This window comes from Bicyclus anynana, chromosome 3 (assembly GCF_947172395.1).
Source record: "Bicyclus anynana chromosome 3, ilBicAnyn1.1, whole genome shotgun sequence".
Classification (NCBI taxonomy): Eukaryota; Metazoa; Arthropoda; class Insecta; order Lepidoptera; family Nymphalidae; genus Bicyclus; species Bicyclus anynana.
This window is the reverse complement of record NC_069085.1, coordinates 9,386,529-9,409,322: the sequence shown is the minus strand read 5'-3', so window position 1 is coordinate 9,409,322 and position 22,794 is coordinate 9,386,529. Positions and strand designations below refer to the sequence as shown.

At 39.7% G+C, this 22,794-nt stretch overlaps 1 protein-coding gene across 1 annotated transcript in view; it reads right to left on the bottom strand.

Moving 5' to 3' along the window:
* LOC112044100 (multiple epidermal growth factor-like domains protein 8) overlaps positions 1-22,465 on the bottom strand; it is a 28,741-nt gene extending 6,276 nt beyond the window's left edge. The window contains exons 1-21 of the mRNA XM_052891398.1: positions 21,962-22,465; positions 21,701-21,892; positions 20,920-21,146; positions 19,486-19,677; positions 19,007-19,106; positions 16,848-17,293; positions 16,446-16,610; positions 15,901-16,037; positions 14,563-14,796; positions 11,906-12,042; positions 11,417-11,636; positions 10,785-11,323; positions 7,972-10,699; positions 7,459-7,893; positions 6,980-7,144; positions 5,399-6,003; positions 4,843-5,091; positions 4,172-4,464; positions 3,485-3,732; positions 2,130-2,788; positions 765-913 (exon numbers count right to left, since the gene is read on the bottom strand). Of these exons, the coding sequence (XP_052747358.1) occupies positions 765-913; positions 2,130-2,788; positions 3,485-3,732; positions 4,172-4,464; positions 4,843-5,091; positions 5,399-6,003; positions 6,980-7,144; positions 7,459-7,893; positions 7,972-10,699; positions 10,785-11,323; positions 11,417-11,636; positions 11,906-12,042; positions 14,563-14,796; positions 15,901-16,037; positions 16,446-16,610; positions 16,848-17,293; positions 19,007-19,106; positions 19,486-19,677; positions 20,920-21,146; positions 21,701-21,892; positions 21,962-22,132 (8,291 nt within the window). The 5' untranslated portion in view covers positions 22,133-22,465. The remainder of the gene's footprint in view (positions 1-764; positions 914-2,129; positions 2,789-3,484; positions 3,733-4,171; positions 4,465-4,842; positions 5,092-5,398; positions 6,004-6,979; positions 7,145-7,458; positions 7,894-7,971; positions 10,700-10,784; positions 11,324-11,416; positions 11,637-11,905; positions 12,043-14,562; positions 14,797-15,900; positions 16,038-16,445; positions 16,611-16,847; positions 17,294-19,006; positions 19,107-19,485; positions 19,678-20,919; positions 21,147-21,700; positions 21,893-21,961) is intronic.
* Positions 22,466-22,794: the final 329 nt, after the last annotated feature.

Genomic DNA, 22,794 nt, shown 5'->3' with positions numbered 1-22,794 from the left:
TGCAGTTTGATCCGGTGCTTGGAGGTAAATATCTAGACAATTTTTGCGTTTTATGCATAAATTAGTTAAAATTAACCTTATTTACCGAATGTATCATATAAATCAATATATTCAAACATAAAAAGACAGTGAGTGTACCATCCCCATACACTCACTGTCTTTTATTGTGTTTGTGTAAACTTCCGTGATATCATTATTTATTATCAATCCATATTCGGCTCACTGCTGAGCTCAAGTCTCCTCTCAGAATGAGAGGGGTTAGGTCACAGTCCACCACGCTGGCCCAATGCGGATTGGCAGACTTCACACACGAAGTGAATTAAGAAAATGATCAGGTATGGAGGTTTCCTCACGATGTTTTTCCTTCACCGTTTGAGACGTGATATTTAACTTCTTAAAATGCACACAACTGAAAAGTTGGAATGCCCTGGACCGGGTTCGAACCCATATCCTCCGGAATCAAAGGCAGAGGTCATATCCATTGGGCTATCACGGATTCTCCTAGATATCATCGTCATTGTCAGCTGATGGACGTCCACTGCTGGACATAGGCCTCTTGCATGGACTTCCAAACAAAACGGCCTCGAGCCGCCAGCATCCAACGGCTCTCTGCAACCAGCTTGATGTCTTCGGTCCACCTAGTGGGGGGTCGATCAACGCTGCGCTGTCCGGTGCGGGGTCGCCATTCCTGCACCTTGGGACCCCAACGCCCATCGGCTCTTCGAACTACCTCTTTCTTGATTATACTAAATCAAAATGCATACCTGACGAGTAGCGTGGTGACAGCGGCGCGCGTGTCGGCCGTGGGCTCGATGGCGACGGGGCGCAGCTCGGCGCGCCGGCGCCGCACCCACGCGCCCGGGTTCAGCACCACGCGCACGCAGGCGAACGGCCGCTTCGCCATGTGCAGCATCTGCCCATACAATCGAAATAATGTAATTAATTAATGCTTTGAGTTTGAATTCCACCAGTGGAGAGGTTAAGCCAATTCTTCAACCAGATCCCTATTTATACATCATATTATTATCTCTAAACACTTTTAACAGGGGTTACACCTGGGTTCCATTTGTTCCTTTGACGTTGTATGGGCTAGTGTTGTGGACATTTCTCTTTAGGATTTAATAATCTTTAAATTAGCTCAGCAGGCTAATTCACTAACCAAGACTTATGTTAGTTTAGTAACATATACGAAATTGAGATTATATTTGATTATATGTGGTCATATAATCAAATATAATCAAATATATGGTGTGTCTTATACAAATCATTATGTACAAAACATTCATACTTCAATCTGTCACAAGACCAACATTCGTCTAATATAGTGCTTAAACGCACAGTTATTAGTATCGTTCATGGCTGTAATAGGACAGTCGCAATTAAACCTTGTCAAAGTGTATAGGTATTATCTTTTAATAAAAGTATGTTTCTTGAAGAAAAATATTTTTTTTTCATCAAAATGAAACATGGCAAAATGTTTGCCGGTGTAACAAAGTGGCAAAGAAACATTTGAAGCTGTATTATTGTTTTCTGTTACCAACAAGCTTACAAAACAAGAAAATTTAAAATCAAAATTAAAAATGTCGTAGCAAACTTTTTTTGATAAAGTGATGATTTCATTAGATAAGTAGAATGATCAAGAATTTTTAGATAAAAGTAAATAGCCGTGTGGTTGTGCCTGGCGTGGGCCGGGGATGGGCATTCCCTTTTACCTGGAAAACTGCCCACCTCCCCAGTCATAAGAAAAGGTCTAACAATTCCCACTAAGAATGTGACCAGTAAACCCTGTGTGGCAGAGAATGACCTTGAGTGGAGTCACGCACTTGTGAACGATGTGTGTAGGGTATAAAGGATATCTAATACTCCCCTTTTCCACTCAAGTCACTCTCCCCGCCTATTCCACAACAACCCAGGATTATTATCCAACAAAGGTGTATATCGCCAGCACTCGGCCTCCCACTACTCCCCACCTAGCTTTGAACTATCTCGACTCATGACGACACGAGCCGACCGATCAAATAACTTACTCGCGCCGAAAATACTTTATCTATATTTCTAAATTCTAAATCCATCGATGTAATCCAAACAAACACATTAATTTATAAAGACACTATAATATGATCTCTTACCTCAACGACGTGTCTTCTTCTTGCCCTCCGCACATCCGCCGCTTGCTTCGCCTTCCACGCAACGACGCACGCCGCCAGGAACAGGAAGAAGCACGAAAAGAACACGGAGAAGAACACAAACAGATCTATGTGCAGCTGATCCTGTCTGAAGAACGTCACGCCGAAACCAGCGGAGCCGTCTTCGGTGTGCCGCGCACGAATTATTATAAAGAACTTCGTGTGAGTCAGGTCGTGTACGTTCTGCGGTAACGTTAAAACCAGACGATTGCGGAGATTCTTCACTCTCAACAACACATTCCTCTTGTCGACCGTCACGTAAGTGGCCAAGTCTTTGGCTGTGTAATCTGCGAGAGCGTACCCCGTCTTATCGTAGTACCATAGAACTTTTCCTGGCTCATCCGTCCCGTGGTCTTCGAATGAGGGCATTTTTCGGTAAGGGTCATGTTTGTAATGAGTCGGGTCTATCGCTACAGCGTGGGATCCTGTGCTGGAGTTCACAGAGACCACGTACGAGCTGTCGTTGGGACTCATGTAGAGATCCACCGCGCCCTGTGTCACATCCACAATAACTCTTATGTCCACGTTCATGTATCTCGGATTGACTGCGACGAATACTGTCTGGCCCGGGTACAAAGGGCGAGGTTTGATTTTGCACTCATCTGAAATTGAAATGACCTCATTTAGTATGTTATTGAAGAGAAAAGACGTTTTGAAATAAATATTTTTCGATTACACCACTTGGCAGAGAGAAAAATTCCGAGCGGGATCCTGGACTTGTGACCAATGTATGTAGGGTTAAGTTAAGTTAATTTCTTGACAATCAATTAACACTTCCCTTCTCCGCTCGTGTTTTTCTCCCTGCCTAGCCAAATATGGTAAAAATTCTACTAGAGTAGCTTTATATACCCGTTCTAATATAGTACTTGCTGCATCTTCTTCGTCTTTATCTTGCTTAACGGCCAAAGTCTTTAAGCAAGATAAAGAGAGATTTTGCTGGACTTCTCACACCTACTTCTACAGCATATAGACTAACCACAATGTCATTTTTAGTTTGTTAGGTATCCCTGGAAAACATATAGTCTTTAAGCAAGATAAAGAGAGATTTTGCTGGACTTCTCACACCTATTTCTACGGCATATAGACTGACCACAAACTCATTTTTAGTTTGTTAGGTATTCCTGGAAAATACAAACTTGGCTATTACGGTCTTGTCTAGAATGCTCCAATAGAAACCGCCATCATGGTCATGTTAATAGCCACTGTAGCACTCACGCTGTCTATTGTCAAAAATCATGTCTAATGGCCATCATAGCATAAATAACTGTATTACAAGCGAGTGCGAGTGGGTCACGTACCTATAGACTTGCCGTCGAAGCAGAGTTTGTTCTCGATGTTGATGGTCTTGTAGCACTGGTGCCCGTTGCGCGGGTCGCCCATGTACAGGTCGCGGCACTTGACGCACTGGTGCCGCCAGCACTCCTGCGCCGAGTTCTTGCTGGAGGACGCCGTCTGGCACGACGCGTCGCTCTCCGTGTTGTTGCCGCAGTTGCACTTCTCGCCCGTCACCGGGTCGCACGTGTCGCCGTGGCCGTGACACTCGCAACTGCAAACACAACGCATTTGGTGTCACTGGCCGTCATTGTAACGTACAAAGCTAACTTTAACTGGCTACAAAAATAAAAAATATATAGCTTCTCTGTTTGCTCTCCCTATACTATTGATCAAAACAAATATATGTATAGACCGGTAAGTAAGTTGAACCAAAATAACGGTTGAAACCATATACCGTAAATATTAAAGTGGACCGTGGATGCCCAGTACATTAAAGATGGCAAATAATTGAAAATTTAGTTCGCTATTGTAATGGCATCAACGTGTTGCTATGGTTACTTGTGGAACATCTTACCGTACGAAAATGTAATACTGGTTCTACTTGCAGGCTGCTTACTTTACCATTATTACTTAATCAATAAATGCAACTATGCTCTAAATACTATTGCTCTATAATCTACATACGACCAACGACTATATACAGTACGTACGGTCGACATGGATCCCGGAAGTCCTCCGATCCTCTGAAGTATCCCTCAATGCACCGCTCGCAGCGCGGCCCGTCCGTGAAGTTCGCACAGCGCACGCACCGCGCCTTGGCCCCGCCCTCCCGGTAGTACTCCTCCAGGTCCGCGTTGCTAATGTCGCGCGCTATGAGCGCCGCGTCCGCCTCGTTCGTGCACACGGACGTGTGGCCGTGGCAGTACACCGAGCAGGGTATGCATTGTCCGTTGTCAGTGGGGTCGCCCACGAAATTAGGCTTACATTTCTCACATTGACTACCCTGGAGGGAAAAAAAAAAAAAATTATGTTTTGTTAATGTTTACTCCAATTTGTCGACAACTATTACTTTAGTTGTCTAAGTTATTTGTGGGCAAGTTGGAAGGATAACGATCGCGCGACCGATCTCCTAGCCTCAAAAGCCTCCCATTTACAACAGCTAATCGAATGGCAGAGGACCAACCAACCAAAAATTTGAACTAATACTAAATGTTCTATGTAATGTTCAGAGTACAATATTCAATAATTAAGTACAAATTACACTATTACCGAGATAATTTTAATGAGAGATATGTAATACTACTTTATGGATTGTTTTTATAAAATTTTCACGCGCCGCGCACGCAGCCCTGCGAGCACACGGCCGCGCACGCGCACTCACCATAGTGTTGTTGTGGCACTCGGTGCACACGTCCAGCTTGTCGGGCCCCTCGCAGTGCGAGTGGCCGTTGCACTGACACTGGATGGTGCAGTTGGCGCCCACGTAGCCGAAGTCGCAGCGGCAGCGGTCGGGCTGCACGCACGCGCCGCGCACGCAGCCCTGCGAGCACACGGCCGCGCACGCGCCGCCCACGCGCTTGTGGCCCGCGCCGCACGCGCACTCGTAGCCCTCGGGCAGGTCGCGGCACACCTGCGATGTTAACAAAAACTGTACGTTACGACGAGGCTCTGTCGCCCGACCAATGACGGTATATCCATTCCCATAGGCACAGACACCGGCGGGAGTAATTTAGCTCTGCGCTGACCAATCCGCATGCCCTGCGTGGTCAGTACTGTACAAAATTTTGTATCAACGGCAAAAACAAATTTTTGGAAGTCCCTACAAAAGGCCTATGTCCTGCAGTGGGCGTCCATCGGCCGATATGATGATATGATGACAATGATTATTAAAGCATTTTACATGAACAAAGGTGTGGAGGTTTATATGAAGCACTCACCTCAGATTCAGCTTTACATTGATGGTGGTTATTCTCGCACTCGTTCTCCGGCGGACAACGCGTGTAGTGCCACGAGAATGTGTCATTAGTGTTGTTGCTTTGATGCATGTTCATATACACAGCCGCACACGTGGTACGCGTCGAGTACTCCAGCGGGGAATCTATAGAGCCTTCAGTACACACGCCTTCGCCATTCTCACCCTCTACAGCGCACCATCCACAGTGAGAATGATGCAAACACTCGGTACACTGTTCGAAAGTGCCACAAGGGGCTGGACACTTGTTCTTATCTGCTTTAGTGAGAACTAATCCACAGACTCCGCCTGCACAGTACACTGGTTGGTAGGCGGGAGATATGCACGTGCCGAGGTAACTCGCCCAGTGACACTCTGAAAAGCCTCCCTCAGCGCCCTCCGAGCTTAAGCAAGATTGACAGTCGTCGTATAGGTGACAACTGCTCGGACATTCGTCTTTATTGACACCGAAATACGAGTGGCCCAATTTAATGGAGAGAGCGCGTAGACTTGAGCGGCCGGGTTCGTCCGTGGTGGCGCATGTCCAATTGTACAGCTCTGCTGGATCATCCGTTATTCTTGTTATTTGGGCTGAAACGTAAACATTGTAGATTGTACGTGTCATTTATTAAAGTATCAAGTCAGAAGTTAAATTTATGTTCTTAAGAACATAAATACAGTTAATAATATACTTAGCATCAGAAACAGAACAAAGCAATGACAGAATTAAATTTTAATGCCTCGGTAAGTTTTTATTTGTTACAAAAAGGCTCTAAAACTATTGTACCGATTTTAAAAATAGTTTCACAAATGGAAAGCTCCATAATCACCAAAGTAAAATAGGCTATATTTTATCCCAATATTCCCACGGGAATGGAAACTAAGCTAACAACGGGGGTCTGTCCAATAAAAGTATACTCGTAAGTTAGAAATTGTTGGCAATTCGTGTCCAGGAGCACCGATTAGAAACACATTTGTAGCAGTCGGGTGTGGAAAGCTACGTTACCAGCCAGTACATATGCTATATTTTATCCCCGTATTCACAAGAAAATGGAAACTAAGCAAGTCAAACCACGGTCTTCTGATCGAATAGGCTACTCGCCTGCTGTAGAAAACTACGAAGATTTTTTGCATAGAGGCAGTTTAGATGCCTAGAAACTTTAATCACATTTTTATTTGTGAAAATAATCTCGTAATTGTAATATTTTTATAAAACAAAGTTGTATTTTTATCAGACGCCGCAGTACAGTAATCATAAACTGTAACGTCATTCGCTACAAGGCATCGATTTCTGATTGGCGCTTGCGGTGACGTGATATAATCACATCGATGCAAACGCCAATCACGCTGTTATCTCTATGAATGACGTCACTTGCTAATGTTCAGTTTCAGCGGCTAAAATTTTACGTCGATACTTTTTCAATTATATTATTTTTTTTACTGGTTATTATTGACGGGACAAAATAAAACATAGCTTATAATACATCCATAATTCAGTTTAAACACTGTTTAAAAAAGAGGCAAGTAGCCTATTAACATACAAATAAGTTAGAAACTGTATAAGTACCTCCTCTGTTGGCGAGTCGTGTCCAGGAGCACTGATTAGAAACACATTTGTCGCAATCGGGCGCTACACACCGCAGCTCTGGGCACTGGGTCGAGTCGGTCAGGTACGTGGTGCCGGCGTTGCACTTCATGCTGGTGCAAGACTCATCTGTCGGCACGCATTCACCTAAAATACAAATATTATTTATATTAAATATCACCAAAAGTGAGATGACACAATGGAATAAGTTGCACGTTTTGTTATTATCTTAAAAATGTATGTCAATTTTTTTAGAGTTTTGATCTCCACATTGGTGTATTGCTTTCGCTATTGTTTAGAACTTTAGAGTTTCTACAAAATGTCGAAATGTCAGTGTTTAGGATAAAAGAAAATAAGGGTTGTAGAAAGTGACTCGCTCCTTGCACAGTTTTATTTAACTCTGATTGGAGGGGAACGGGAATATTGGTCATATTAATAATGTATGGCAAAAAATATCTTACCAACGCCAGCAGCACAAGTTTCGCACCATCGGCAAACGGGTTTCTCCTCCGGATACAACGGCCACGCCGCTAAGCACGAAGTGCACGACGTAAAGTTGTCGCACGGGCGCCGCGCTATCAAGTCAGCGTCACAAGCTGCACCCGCGTTGGTCGATATCCTGTCACTCCTCTCGCACCCCGGGTTATCCACAGAATAACACTTGGTATACTCCCCAGTACTACAGAAACTGCAGCCCATGTGGCTCCTACATTCGAATTTAGTCGCACTCCAGAGCGAGCACAAATCGTCCGGCAAAGTGATGCGTGTCACCTGACAATTCGCACTGCCCGTCCAACCACCCACTATGTATATGTTCCAATCGTTTTCAGATTCCATATCTATCGTCATAGCGTGAGCTATAGTCCGAGGTGGAGGGTGATCTAGTACACTTGAACCTGAAAAATATGTCAGTGTCAGTTACAAATTTTATCAACTTAAATATAACAACACTTCCTGGGATTAGTTCAACAAACCTTTGGAAAGCTTCACCCATTGATTGCAGTTGTAAATGTACGCGATGAGAGAGTTGGAACGTTTATCGTTATCAACTGTTCGCCCTCCGAATACTATCATGTAATCATTTGTCGTGACCGCCGAATGGAGATACGTAGGCCGAGGTAAGTTATCGTGAGCGTTGTTCAGACTCGGGAAAGTTGGCAGCTCGCTCCAAGTTTTAGTGGGATAGTGGAATGAAAACAATTTGTTAGATATTATAGTTCCATTGTAAATGTACAATATTCCACCAAATACGTAGAGACTCTGTGAAGGAGCATGATATACTGTGCTGTGACCAATTATACCGACTGGCTTTGCACCGGCGCACGTCAACTTTATCCATTTGTCATTGTCCAAGTCAAACTCCCACACATCTGTCATGAAGCCTTCCTCCAGCGAAAACCCTCCTATTAGGACTAAACTCTCATAGTCTTGATATTTTTGAAATGTCAATGTGTGTCCAGCAAGCGGAGGTGGATACTCTTCCTTGTTTTTAATGAGACTCCAACGTTTTTCTTTCAAACTAAACTGCCAAAAATCAGTTAATGTTTTATTTTGGCCACTTTTATCTTGCAAACTTAAGCCGCCGTATATGTAGATATTTTGTTTAGAATGGTAAATCTCCGCAGCATGGAAGTATCGTCCGTCTGGCATTTTTGGATCTGGCGTAGCGTCGAGCGTAACTAGCATCCAAGTATTGTTTTTTGTATCATAATATCTTATGTCATTTAATGGACCATGCGAGAGCGAGTATCCGCCGAACATCCATAAACCTCGTCTGTCGGCAACCAAGCTATGTCCAAACCTCGGTAGAGTTTTTCTCAGATGGTCGAGATCATCAGAAAGAAAATCGGAGTTAAATAGCTCTGTGAAAACGAGTTGCGATTTGTCAAGTTTTAGTGAGCAGTCATCGCCACCGAAGCCGTCGTTACAGAGACATCTTCCGTAGCTCGTGTCACAAACTCCACCTTTGAGATGTATACTGCAATTGTTACGGCAAATTTCAACAGAGCAATCGAACCCTCCATAACCCTCTTTGCATACGCAATGCCTATTATTGCACACTCTTGGCGAAGAACAAAATCCATCACAGGCAAGAACATTGTATACGCCTTCAAATCCTTGCTCCGGCTGACTTTGTTTGTAATGAACAGTCAAATTGCCACTTCGAGCTTCCACAACTCCTGAGTTAGCACCGTTACAAAAGACACCCAAAAGTTGACTCTGTTGGTTATTTGTTAAATCGGGCACACCGCCCAACCCATCATACACGTAAACAGCATTTTCATCGCAGGGCACGTTAAAGGTAGAAGAGTTCACAGTAAACTGTATAATTGCATCTTTGATATTTTCTGACGATATAATCCACAAACACTCCTTTATAGGCCCAATGCTTTTTATGTCAGGATCGGTCTTATAGGAACCTATACCTTCAGTCTGTGACGCATTTAACATTCCTCTGGGTTCGCATTGATAGTAACATCTGCCTCCGTGTCGAGGATCTCCATAAAATTTGGGTTTACAGCGTTCGCAATTCTGCCCCTCTGTGTTATCTTTGCAAATACATTCACCGGTTGAGACATCACATACGCCTTGCGTTTCATCTCCGTGGTCGTTACAATCGCAGCGCCGACAACCTTGGCCCGTAGTCGCGTTTCCATGGCTTCCGGGCTTACAGGACTCGCAGAACTCACCTTCCGTCCAATCCTGACACTCGTCACACCTACCGACGCCCGTTCTACACGTCGAGTGATTATGACAGCCACAGTTAATCGAACAATCAGCTCCGGTCCAACCGAGATCACAGTGGCATTTGTACTGTGGGGCGCCTAAGCAGTATCCGTGTACACAAATGTTGTAACAAGTCCGCACACAGCTCTTCTTCCCATCTCCTATGTAACCCTGTTTACACTTGCACGTGTAAGAGCCGTGCGTGTTGTTGCACACGGCGTTCTCGTGACAGTCGTGGAGGCGAAGGCCGCACTCGTCGACATCGGGACACTGCGCGTACGCCCACCCCGCGTCCGTCGAGCTGACGTTCAAAAGAGTAGCACAGTCTGCCTGAGACCGCGTGAAATCGCCCTTCGTGCACAAACCGTTGATCGGGTTTTCGTGAGAATGGCACCAACCGCAGCCCATGCTCCGCAGACACGACGAGCACTGCGTGTGCGCCTTGCAAGATTTACATTGACTAGATTTTCTGTTAGCTTCCTCGGCTGGTGTGGAAGCGCGATCGAGCCATTCGCGGCACAAGCCGAACTGGTACTCGCTCGTGTAGACACTGAAACTGAAGCACTGCCCAGTCGCTTCGCACCAGACGCACCGGCCGCGCTCGTCGAGACAACTTTCGCAATCGTGACGCATGCTACAAGGCTGCGGGCACGCGGCCGCGTCGACTGTGGCCCCGCTGGCCCTTCCGCGCCGAGCGCAGCGCGCCTCGTCCGCCCACCACTCGCAGTAGTTTCCGGACACGCAGCGCTCACAGCTGATGTAGTTGGAACAGTTCGGACAAGCGGCCGGCTGCAAAGTGAGATATCTCCATTCGCCGTCGGTTGCGCACGTCATTTTTTCGTCTACGTTTCTCTGTTCGCAGCGATTTGTCACTTCGCACCACCCGCACGCCGCGTCCGACAGACACAACAGACAGTTATCGTAGTTTGAACATTGACCGTCCGAATACGGTTCTAAAAACTCAAATGTGAATACCTGTAAGAGAACAGTTAAAAAATGAATCATTGTCGGAAATATAAGTATTTAAGCGAATTATTTTCAACATCCGTGGATATTATACCTTAGCGCTTTCTTGCGATTTGTTGTGCAGAAGTTCCATTTTGGCGTGATGATGAGAGGGATACAGCCCCGTGTGCAAGGAATCGTTAGCGTGCATGTCGATCGCGAGCCGACCGGGGAGCAGGGCAGGCCAGTCTATCAGCATACAGGAAGACGGCTGAGCCGTTAGATTGGAGATCGGTTCAGTGCCGGTCCCCAGGCTCAACGACAAATTGGAGTACCCCGCACACATGTGTAACGTTTCTCCTGAGCCGTTCCAATATTGAGGTATGTGCAACCAGCCCCTGAGCCTAGCTTCACTCGCGCCACTGAATATGTGGTTACTCCCCCCACCGGTGCCCCAGTCTACGGTCGTTGCGTTAACGACCGAAACGCCGTCTGGGTGGTTCCAATCTGCTGGTTGTTGGTATCTCAGGAACGTTAGTCCAGGGCGTTTATCCAAAATTTTACATTCATCTGGGATTGTCACTTCTGTGCCAGTTGTGCCCCACCAACCGGGATTCTCAGACGGTGTATCTTCACCACATACACCGTAACTGTCTAAAAATAAAGTAAAACTTCAATATTTTATATAATAGATTTGAATGCTGTAAACGCTAAACTCTAATCAGCTAGCAGCTAGACTACACTTACCATCCTTAAGGTGGCATCGAGCATTTTGAACGCACCAATTGCACTGGTATAAGCCCAATTTCGTGCTGACCGAAGTTAGCGGTGTGCGGGAACTATTGTTACCAAGCGGAGGGCCGTGGATAAGACACGAGTGACAGTCACCAAGAGCTGGGCAAATTCCACCACATCTGATTGATTGTAAATTTGTAGTACAATTTGACCCCGTTCTTCCGTAGCATACCTATAAGAGAAAAAAAAACCTATACACAATTTGACCTTTAAGGCATGGCATAATTAATAAGTTAAACAGGTTTTAGATTATATAAAATATACAAAGCGCATAAACTCTGGTCGCCAAAAAAAAAAAAAAAAGTATTTATTTCGTACAATAGATTAATGTTCTATCTCGGGATTTTACTTTTGTCATAGTCTTCCTATGTAAGAAATCGATGAAAAATAAAAAAAAAAACATTCAAATTCCCTATTGACAAGATATAGAGCTGTACATACGTCATCAGCCGAACACCATCCGCACTCTGGGTCAGCGAGACACTCCGGCTGCGTGCGATGTCGCGGGCAAGCAGTCTCGGGGTCCTTGTCAGTGATTCCAGCGTGCCAACTCGGAACTACATACGCTAATAAATCGCCTACAATAGAAACACATTCACGTTATAAAGGAATATCAGACGCTCCGTGGATTCGCTCGCGTACTTACCGTTTCCGAGGGAATACGGGGATAACATAATATAGCCTATGACACCAATAATATGGATTTCTATAAAAGAAATTGCAAAATCGTTCAATAGATTATCCCCTACAACTTTACAAACTTTACCTAGGTATAATATCTAGAATATATGTACCTATACTATATATGCCTATGTATATTATGTGTAAACTTTACCTATGTAAAGGATCTGAGTTATTTGCTGGACACATTTTGTTCTAAATAATATTGTGAGATAGTGATGGTGTTAACATTAACAAATACAGATGCATTTGCAAGCCTTTAGATTTAGTTTAAATTTTACGGCTACTTTTCACCATTAATAGTTTACAATAATGTTCTATGACAACAAATTTTAAAACCAACTTAACGATATATTTTATTCGGAACAGTTCCAAATGAAAAAAAAATCATCTCTGCTCTACAGGTGTAACCTCAAATCGGTTGTCAGCACAATAAAATTAACACAGAAATAATAAAATCAATTTTAAGAATATTTATTTTCAGGCGTGTTACGATAATCATCAGTTATAACTACCATTAATGGATTTACTTCCGGGTTCTTGATTTTAAAATTTTAAGCAAGGAATCAGGAAAAAGCGGAGATAGTTTTCACAAGAAAAATATTTTTTGTTTTTGTTCGTTAGCTTTGTATTCTTGAGATCGAACGTCAAAAAGTAACTAAAAAAGCGAATTCGTTAGCGCAAACGAGTAATTTAGTTATAAGTTTACAACTGGTGTGCAACATTAACTATTTCCGTAGTAAATTGCGACATAATATGCGAACCTTGAAACAGTCGTGCAATATTCATTATTCTTTCCTTATTCGTTTCCATGCGATAAAATGTTACACTATCTGACAATGTATTACTTAAGTTCAATGCGTATATAAATGACTATTATAATATAAGGCTTACTATCCCATTCTTGAATTTATTTGAATCTCATTTAAAGGTAAAAATTTTGTCATAATAGCATTATTGTGCCTTATAATGGATAATTTAAAATATTCTACTTCAAGTCCATCAAAATGCATCGCACCGCGAGTCGCATGAATTTAATATATGCTTATAGACAATGTTTACCTTAGATCGTCCAATAATTATTTCAATTACGTTTGCATTGATTATTTTTTCACAAAGCAAACCACCTGGATCTATTCTATGTATCAACTGAAATATTGCTTATTCGCCGGCGACTTATGATAAAAAGTGTGAAACCGTGAATACAGAACGTGGTATTGTATATAGAATTATATAGGGGATATGTTTTTGGGTGACAAAATTAAAAACAAATATGGATATGGAAAAAAATCAATTAAAATTAAAGTTTGTAACCAAATTTTGTAATTCTTGCTGGACAGTTTTTAAAAGCGTCGCTTACGGCAGTCAGATCAGCGAATAACGAAATCTTGAGCCGCGAAAAAAGATATTGTATCGCAATTTTTTAATTGGCGAATAGTGAAAACGCGATTAAAGGAAACGCGAATATGGAGCTTTTACTGTAATTATTGAAAAGATAAAGATGTAAACAATTCACGTAATTATTGTAAACCTATGTGTATGTAATGAGGCTTCAGTAAGAAAACGTTATAAAAACAACTATGACCACGATATAATTATAGTTTTCTTTTTCATATATAACAGTATTTTTCTGATTCATATTAGGTATGCATATTTATTACAAGCTTAAAAGTGTATAAGTTGAGATATTCTAACAACATTAATATATAAAAGTACTGTAATAAAAACCAAAAGCTTAACAGCATATAAAGTAACAGGAAGTCCAGGTGCAAACCTAGCAGTATGTCACTACCACAGACAAATCTAATGACATCCATAATGGGGATGATGACTAGGTTTGAATATATTGATTTTTATGATACATTCGGGTAAATAAGGTCAATGTTAATTAATTTATACATAAAAAGCAAAAATTGTCTGGATATTTGCAAAATAAATGAGATTATAAAATTTCAAAATCTATTAAAAATATTTTATCGTAATTAGATGAAAATTCATACAGTTTTAGCTTACTTACGTTAAATGTGACATTTTTTAATATATGAACTATAAGCATAAACGCACAAATAACAAAGATATTGGTAATTTTGTTTGAACGCGCATACAAATCTAATGATCATTACATTGCCTATGACGTCATTAGTTTGAGCCATTTTGTATGGGGCGTTTTTCAGGGATCCGCAGCAGCGCCGCAAATCTGACTCTTTAAATCCCTGTAGCTCCGAAAGTAATGATCGCAGATACCCTGTTCCTTTTACAAAATTGCTTTACTATTAGTATACTCTTAATTTATATACAATTTAAAAAACCGTCATCATCACTATTATGTTGAAATTGGTCAAGCGCTTTAGGGTTTCGGATATAATGTTTAAAAGCATAAGATTGTATTGAGTAGAAATACAATGTCTTAGTCTTACCATTAACATTTCCGTGGTATCCTCCAGCAATGAGTAATGTGGATGGCGGTCTCAAGGACGCGGCGTGCGCAAACACTCCCTGCTTCTTTGGATAAAACTTGCGAGTTTTCCCCAACACGTCCAACGGTATCCAGGAGTGACATCCTAGATGGTACAGATACATTTGGCCGTCGTAGCATATTTCTTCCCGGTTATGTCTGTGCGAATATCCACCAAACACAACTAAATAGTTTCCTGAAAACAGTTATCACTAATATTATAAAATGCGAAAGTGAGTAAGTTTGATGACAATTATATATTCTGTCTCTGTGCCTATCCATAGGCCATTAAATTGACAGAAGCATATGACCTGATGATCAGTGTAAACCATTGACTACAGCAACATACAGCGCATCACTTCACTGGTCATGCAAGGAAAACGTCCTGGCGCCGCCTGTGTCCATCAAGCCTCAAATACCATGCCTTTTAGACCGGAACACAGATAATACTGCTTGGTGACAAAAAATGCTTAGCGGTAGTACATATACATATATATATACATAGTCTATTATTACTGAACCTGACTCTTTGGTTTAAGATTTATGGCTGAACCAATGAACCCATCTTGACAAAAATTTGCAAAGATAATATACATATATATATACATAGTCTATTATTACTGAACCTGACTCTTTGGTTTAAGATTTATGGCTGAACCAATGAACCCATCTTGACAAAAATTTGCAAAGATAGAGTGCATCCTGGAAATGGAAGGGCATAGGATACTTTCCCTTCCAAAAACAGGGTTTCCGCAGGATCTTTTAAATACACGCAGATGAAGTCCCGAGAGACCGATCGTCCACTATTTAATATTTCATTTCAAATATAGAGAATTTTATTTAAAACCAGCTGAGCACAAAAGTGAAATTAATCTATAATATAAAAATGAATCGCAAAATGCTTTGGTAAGCGCATAACTCAACAACGCCTGGACCAATTTGGTCAATTCTTTTTTTAAAATGTTTGTTGAAGTTCTAGGATGGTTATTACGGCGAGGAAAATTCGAATAATTGCTGGAAAAACCATAAAAATAAGCCCTTTTCTTTTTCCCATACCATTGTTTTCTAACTAAAACGTAGTCAATTTGAGCTTTATTGTGAGGTAGGGTATGGTAGGGTGGGGTAGGGTAGGGGGTAGGGTAGGGGTAGTTGAAAGTTTACATCGAGTTTCACGCGGACGAAGTCGCGGGCGTCCGCTAGTTATTAATAAAATTAAAAATAATCAATTGGATTTTCACTCAATTCACCTTTAAGGGGAGGGATAGTCGAGGGTATCAGCTAATAAATAATTAGTTATTACCGATGATCGTCGCAGTGTGAAAGGCTCGCTCGCGCGGAACGTAAGTGTCACGCAAGTGAGCCCGAGGATAGTGGATTTCACTCCAGTGCTTGTAGTCTAGGTCGAACGCAAACATACGATCCGATAACTTCGAAAACCTTCAAGTAAAAAATTGTTTTAGTATATTATTATCCAAATATATAAAAGCAAAAGGTCACACATCACAAAATATCGAAACCATTTGACGTACAAAGTTAAAATTAGGCAGGGAGATAGTTTTTAGTTAGTTAAGCATGGACTTTGTAAGAGGGCCAGATTAAGGAGCTCTAAAGGCGAATGAAATCCTGGGCGTCGTTTAGTAGGTATATGTAGTATAAATCTATTAATGTTATTGTTCTTTGTTATTGTTCCGATAGTTGTTTTAGTCATTGGTCTTGGCAAAAAGTTTCGACAAATAAATTAGGAAGCTTGAACATTGAATATTAATGTTTGTGAGGTTGTACCGCGTAATCTCTATATTTAGTATTCAATAAATTCAAAACTAAATATGAATAACAATAACTTACCTCGCTACACTAGCAACGACACCACCGTACACTAAAATAGAGTTGGAATGGTCGTGATACACTGCAGTGTGTGCAACCACTCGCACATCTAACTCTTTGCCGCCTCGTACTTGGACTTTCTCCCAAATTTCTGTATCCGGCTCTCTCAATTTTATTCTGTAAAGGCTGAAAGGGAAATTACATAATTGTAAGACTATAGCTCTGCATACCATAGTTGTTCCACAGAAATCTGTTTACAAGTCTACTATAATTATTACTTATCTAGGTACATAGCAAATGATCAAGGTTATTTAATAGCTTAAGGTACGCTAAGCAAATTTTACGCTATTATATAAGTAGTTTACTGTGTAATTAAAGTCATGATATACGACAAGCGATGAATATATGCAAAAAAATACTGACCTTGAAGAAAACTCTCCGTCTACAGTGCTGCCACCAAACAAATACAATTCATCTTTGACTGCCGTCAATGTATGGCGAGTTAGCCCAGGTGGGTTAAAGCTGGAATTAGCTGCTCTTAGCGTCCATATTTTAGCTACCGCGTCATAATACCACAATTCTGAAGATAAGCTTCCGTCTGACAGCTTTCCACCGTACAATATGAAACCATTGTTAAAGGCACACGCCGAATGTCCATATCGCGGTTCAGGTTGAGTGTTATTGGACTTGAGATTCGTACTAAGAAATTCTGGTCTATCAGTAAATTGTAAATAGCTTTCAGAGTATGGTGTGGAGGGGTGGGAATACATGAGAGGTAATGCGGTTCTGTCATGGTGTGTGAACGATGTTAAAAGTAAATTGAAGAGTGAACTCCGATTGCCTATTGGCCAGTTGCCATCGGTGTTGCCCTGTAAAATAAAGTAGGTCATTAGATAATGTTCGGGTTTTATATGTTTGACTCGCTTAAAGTCTATCTACTTGCACATCATATAAAACATTTGCCATTACATACAATAAAAGCTGTGACATTTATCGGAAGCATTTTTTTTCGGAAGCATTGGAAATGACTGACGCTAATCGACAAGATGAACGTAAACTGACGAAATTAATAATCAAAGCTAAAAATACTCATGCCGCGATATTCTTGATATGTGGACACAGAAATCCATTAAGCTCATTAAACCCAACCAAATATACCTACTGAATATGTTTCCTAATATTTTAAACTTTACAATAGTTCGAGTTAGGTATCATAATGTCCTCAATTTATCCTGTAAAGTTATTTACTTGATGATCGTACTTAGAGCGCATTTAGATGTATGTACAATACATTATACAGACTATTGTGCAGGATCCAATATTATGTATTTATACATTACCCACTCGTATATCTTTCATTATAAAGAGGAAAATTTTCTAGATTATAAAGAGGAAAAGTTTGTGGTGTTGTAGGGAGGGTAATCTCTAGATCCACTGAACCGATTTGGAAAATTCTATAAGCATTAGGAAGCCACGTTATTTGTGAGTGTTATAACTTATAAGCTTATAACCCCATATTCTCATGGGAACAGGATCTACGTGGGTAATACCGGGGCGGGGGGACGGTGGCGCCGGCTAGTTGCCATTATAGTCCGCGTGGCTTGGGCCTGTATTTCCAGGTGTAATTTATATGAGTAGTTTTGATCAACAGTAGTACAAGGTAGATGGTAGGTGACAGTAACAAAAAATACTTACATCGCATATTAAGCCTGTTTAGAATGCATGTTCTTACTTGGAAATGTAGTTAAATATGTAAGGGCATGTAAAATATCTTATAGATTTCTGTTAATTATGAATCATCATTTTTTTTTCTGTCTGAGTAGGTGCCGATAGCTCCCTGCGGAACCACTACGGCGTCACCGGGGGGGCGTCTTCACTCAAGAATTTTGTTAATTACATACATTTTTTCATTTAGTTATTTATTTACAAGCATGTGTTATATCTTAATACTGCATATATGATATATGTTATATATGTGATATGTATAATACATCACGCAACATGTTTGCGGAATCGTTTCTTAAGTCCCTTGTAGAATATTTTACATTGTCGATAAAGTGTGTATGTATGTATGTAGGCACGTAAATTGAAATCCGGTAAATTTTTGCTACAATGACTTAATTCATATACTATGTAATTGTATAGTCAAACATACCTACTTGTTACTTAGTAATCATACCCTAGATTTGATAACGTATCGGAAGCTGGCATTCATCTCAAATTATGTTAAGGTCTTTGTAATTTAATATTTTACATATTTATTTTAATTACTGCATTCCAGCATTTTTAGCTGTGTCTTTCTCAAATGTGCTATCTAACACTAAAATAATAAATCATTACGTATCTATGTTTGTATATCATCCGCGATTTTTGCAAAAACTGATTTGAATCTAATCCACTTTGTTTCCTTTTTCTGATATACAGGTTGCTCAATAAATCTATATTTCAGTGAAAGTCCCATTAAATCTCATTCAGTCCCTCAAAAATAGGAGTAGGGTAAGGGTAGGGTAGGGATTTTGAAGATGTGCACACACGTCACAAGTACAATATAATAGTGTATATATTGTACTATACTTACTTACCTTAGTGAATAGTGTCAATAGAGACTTATCATTCTCTTCATTGGTAGGATAACGACGTAACACTTTTCCGTTTTCGTCATACCATTGACTAGTTGAAAAACTATAGGAAAAAAATATAAAAGGAAGTGGTAACAAAGTTAAATTGATTGTGATTAACAAATCCATTTATTACAATAAGTGAATATTTCCCCATTTGATTGTTTTATTTTATTAGGTATTTATCATAGCATTGTATTGTTTTTATGAAAACAGGTAAAAAATACCTATCTTTACTGTGTTGTTAACCAAAAATTCTCATTATAATTTGATATAATTATTCATATATTCAAATTCATGATGATTTAAGTTATTTATGCATCTCTTTGAAACAATTTATAAATTAATATAGTGAGTTATAAATATTTTTATTCTGACTTGTATTTTGGAATTATATTAATCTTTTTATTATTATTTTTAATGTAAATGTTGATAATACTTACTTGTAAATCTCCAATAAACCTAAAACCCTGTTCAGATCATATCCTCCGAATACATATAAAGAGTCTGTTTGGTTAACATATATTGCGGTGTGGGCAGCTCGCTTTGTCATGCCACTTTCTGTGTGAGAGAGCCAGTGCCAGCTATTGCCTTCTTTGTCATTATTTTTTAAGGAGCATGCCTCCCCTGAGTATCTGAAGCATTATTACACTTTTATTTTATGTACATCTCTCAGAGAAAAGTTGTTTGGCTATATAACATGGCTTAGTTCTATATTAGAGTGGGTGTCCAGGGCTGTTCTGGTGGGATCTTCCCTGAGAGAATAACGTAACCGAAGAAGAAGAGTGTTAACTAGTTTTAATGGAGGTTCTTAACTCTGTACCCATTGATCACAAGTCCAGGACTCAAGGTTATTCTTTGCTACTCAAGGGTTTATTGGTAACATTCTTGGTGGGAATTGTTAGATCTGATGGCTTCCTTTCAATAATCGTGTTTTCTCTTTAAATCCGCTAGTAATGATATCAGAAGTGGGATAAAGAATGTATTTGCCCACATATAAATAACAAAAAAATAAACAGTTTTAAATAATTTACATCTAATTGTTGGTTAAGCTCAGAATTGACCAAGCTGTAATGAGCAAAGGGAGTGGAGTCCTGATATGTGTGCCGCTTTCTTTGATGGTGGGGTTATAATGTACTTATGAAGCACATTAACATTGTGTTACTGACATGTAACGAAAGAGACTGTGTGGTATGCTAAAGTAATGGCACTGGCATGAAGTCGAGTCAATGTAAAATGTGTACAGAGTCTATGTCATATCAAGAGTTGTAAGAAAGAGTGTGTGATATGCTAACATTGTGCCACTTTCTTTGACATCTATTTACGTAATAAACAAAATATAGACTCTATTTCTGTAGGAATATCAAGATTAAAAGAATATGTTTATATCTGTGTCAAATTTCATTCAGATCCACATTTCAGTAACAAACATCCAACCATACTTCCATATGGGCAAGTTTACATTGATTTTCTTAATGGATCAAGAGAGAATCCAACCCTATAGTATATATATATGACAAAATCTGTTAAAAAATACAATCTTACTAACAGTGTCAGAGAGGTTGTCAAAATAATTAACAATCAAATCAAATTGTAGGTGGTCTAAAGTTAATCAGGATACCAAGATACCCTCTCTTATCATATTAGAGGTTTCTGTAATTTTACAATAGTTTGATGACCTTTTTAAGGAGGTAAAGGCTCATGTTTATAAGCTTCTGTTTTTCATACCAATGAATAGGCAATTTTTAGGCAAGCTTGATCCGCTGTAGGCTAATACTATCTAAACAATGAAATAAAGTTAAAGTGTTTGTTTGCAATTTGAAACTGAATTAATATGAAAGTAATTTAATATATACTGTTGATTGAATCAAACTTACCCCTTTTTACAAATACACCTGTCACCCACACATTGCCCATTCCCTGAACATCCACTGGGGCAGAGTTTCACACTACAATCGGGTCCTCCCCAAGTGCCTCCGCAGAAACATTTGTTAGACATACACAGTCCTCGCCCTGTGCAGTTGTTGGGGCAATTATGAATAGCATATGTTGCTCTGAACCCATCTAATACATAGTTTGTGTCACTGTATAGTAATATGAGCATCTGAAAATAAATTCAATATTGACAAGAATTTCTAAAATAATGATGTATTTAGATTTGATATTCAAATCTTGTTTAGAGTCAGAAAATTTAGGAGATTCATGTAAATATTTTGATTTTCAGCAAGAAACCAAATTTTTTTTCTAGTTTTATTAATTTATCATATGTTTAAGCTAGCATAACATGCAAGGCACACTAAAATGTTAATTTTCAAGTACATAACAAGTTCAAAATAATACGAAATATTTAAATATTTGATAAACTTAGAATAGAACTTTAGAAAAATTTCATGGTACAAAAACTATCAAGATATGCAAAGTAAGTAATGAACAACAGTGTACAATTTATATTCATAATATAAATAAACTGTTAATAATATGATAATGTAATAATGATAATAATAGGTCTGTGTATTGAGGCCAAAAGACTCTTTTGTAAGTTCTCTTTTGTAGTATTTTCTGTTAATGAAGTAGAACATTTCAACACAAAGATGAGGTATGAGAGATAACAATTGTAAAAATGAATGAGTGCAGTAAATAAACAAAATTTATACATACATATCCACTAGACGCTGTGACATTCTGTGGCTCTGTTTTGCCACTAAAGCTTCCTAACAGTGGTGCATGAAAAGAATCACCGTCATACACAAAAACATAGTCGTATGAACATTCTGTGCCCATACGAAGGAAACTTAAGGTTATGTATTGACTTGTATTAGCTGCTTTAATTAGCCATTCACAGTGTGAGTCCTAAAAAAGATGAGGTTGTTACTTCCATACAATCTGATTGGAAACATACTCAGTGTTGACTGCACTAACTTGTGTGTAGTTGGAACTACTAGGCCCGTCGGTAATGATGCCACTCGGGTCCGTGAACACCCTGCGGGTCTTGTCGCAGGGGGCCGTGGACGCGGCGCACAGCACAGCCAGGCAAGTCCAGCTGACTACTACTAAACTTGCGCCTTTCTCCCGAATGCGTGGGTGAAACATGCCTCTTCCAGTTTGTCGCAAAACATAAGTCAAACGTCAGAGCCATATAATCATGAAATTACGACTAATATCACTAAAATGTTAAATAAACAACACTCATTTAAATGACATCTACTTCAAGGCTAACAACTATAAAATGTGGATACTGCCACAGTGACTCGGTAAAGACTTGGACTCTTTTATATGATAATGTATTTGTTTAAAATATATTTAAAGCCCTAATAATAGTGACATATTAATACTTTCTAACGAGTTTTCCACAAACAAACAATCAATCAAGTCCATCACAGTATTTTGACATTTTGCGACAAAAAATTTAAAACCACAGATTATGTAAGAAATTAAGAATACAATGCACAGATCTCAAATAAAGATATAGTGCGACACAAAAGAAGTAGAAAATAAATGAGGGCGCTGTAGTCACTTATTGTCGTTCATAGGGTGTGTATTGACACCCACTTGGTATTGCAATTACCTTGATACTTGACATTTTTTCTATACGTAGGTAATATTATGTTATGTTCTTATTTTTTAAGATGATCGGTTTGAAAATAATATTATTATCTAATATAAATAAATTAATATATACGTTTAAAATACTTACTATCTAGGCAGGAAGTAAGCATTATGAGTTATGGGTACTAAGATAGGTGATTTAATGT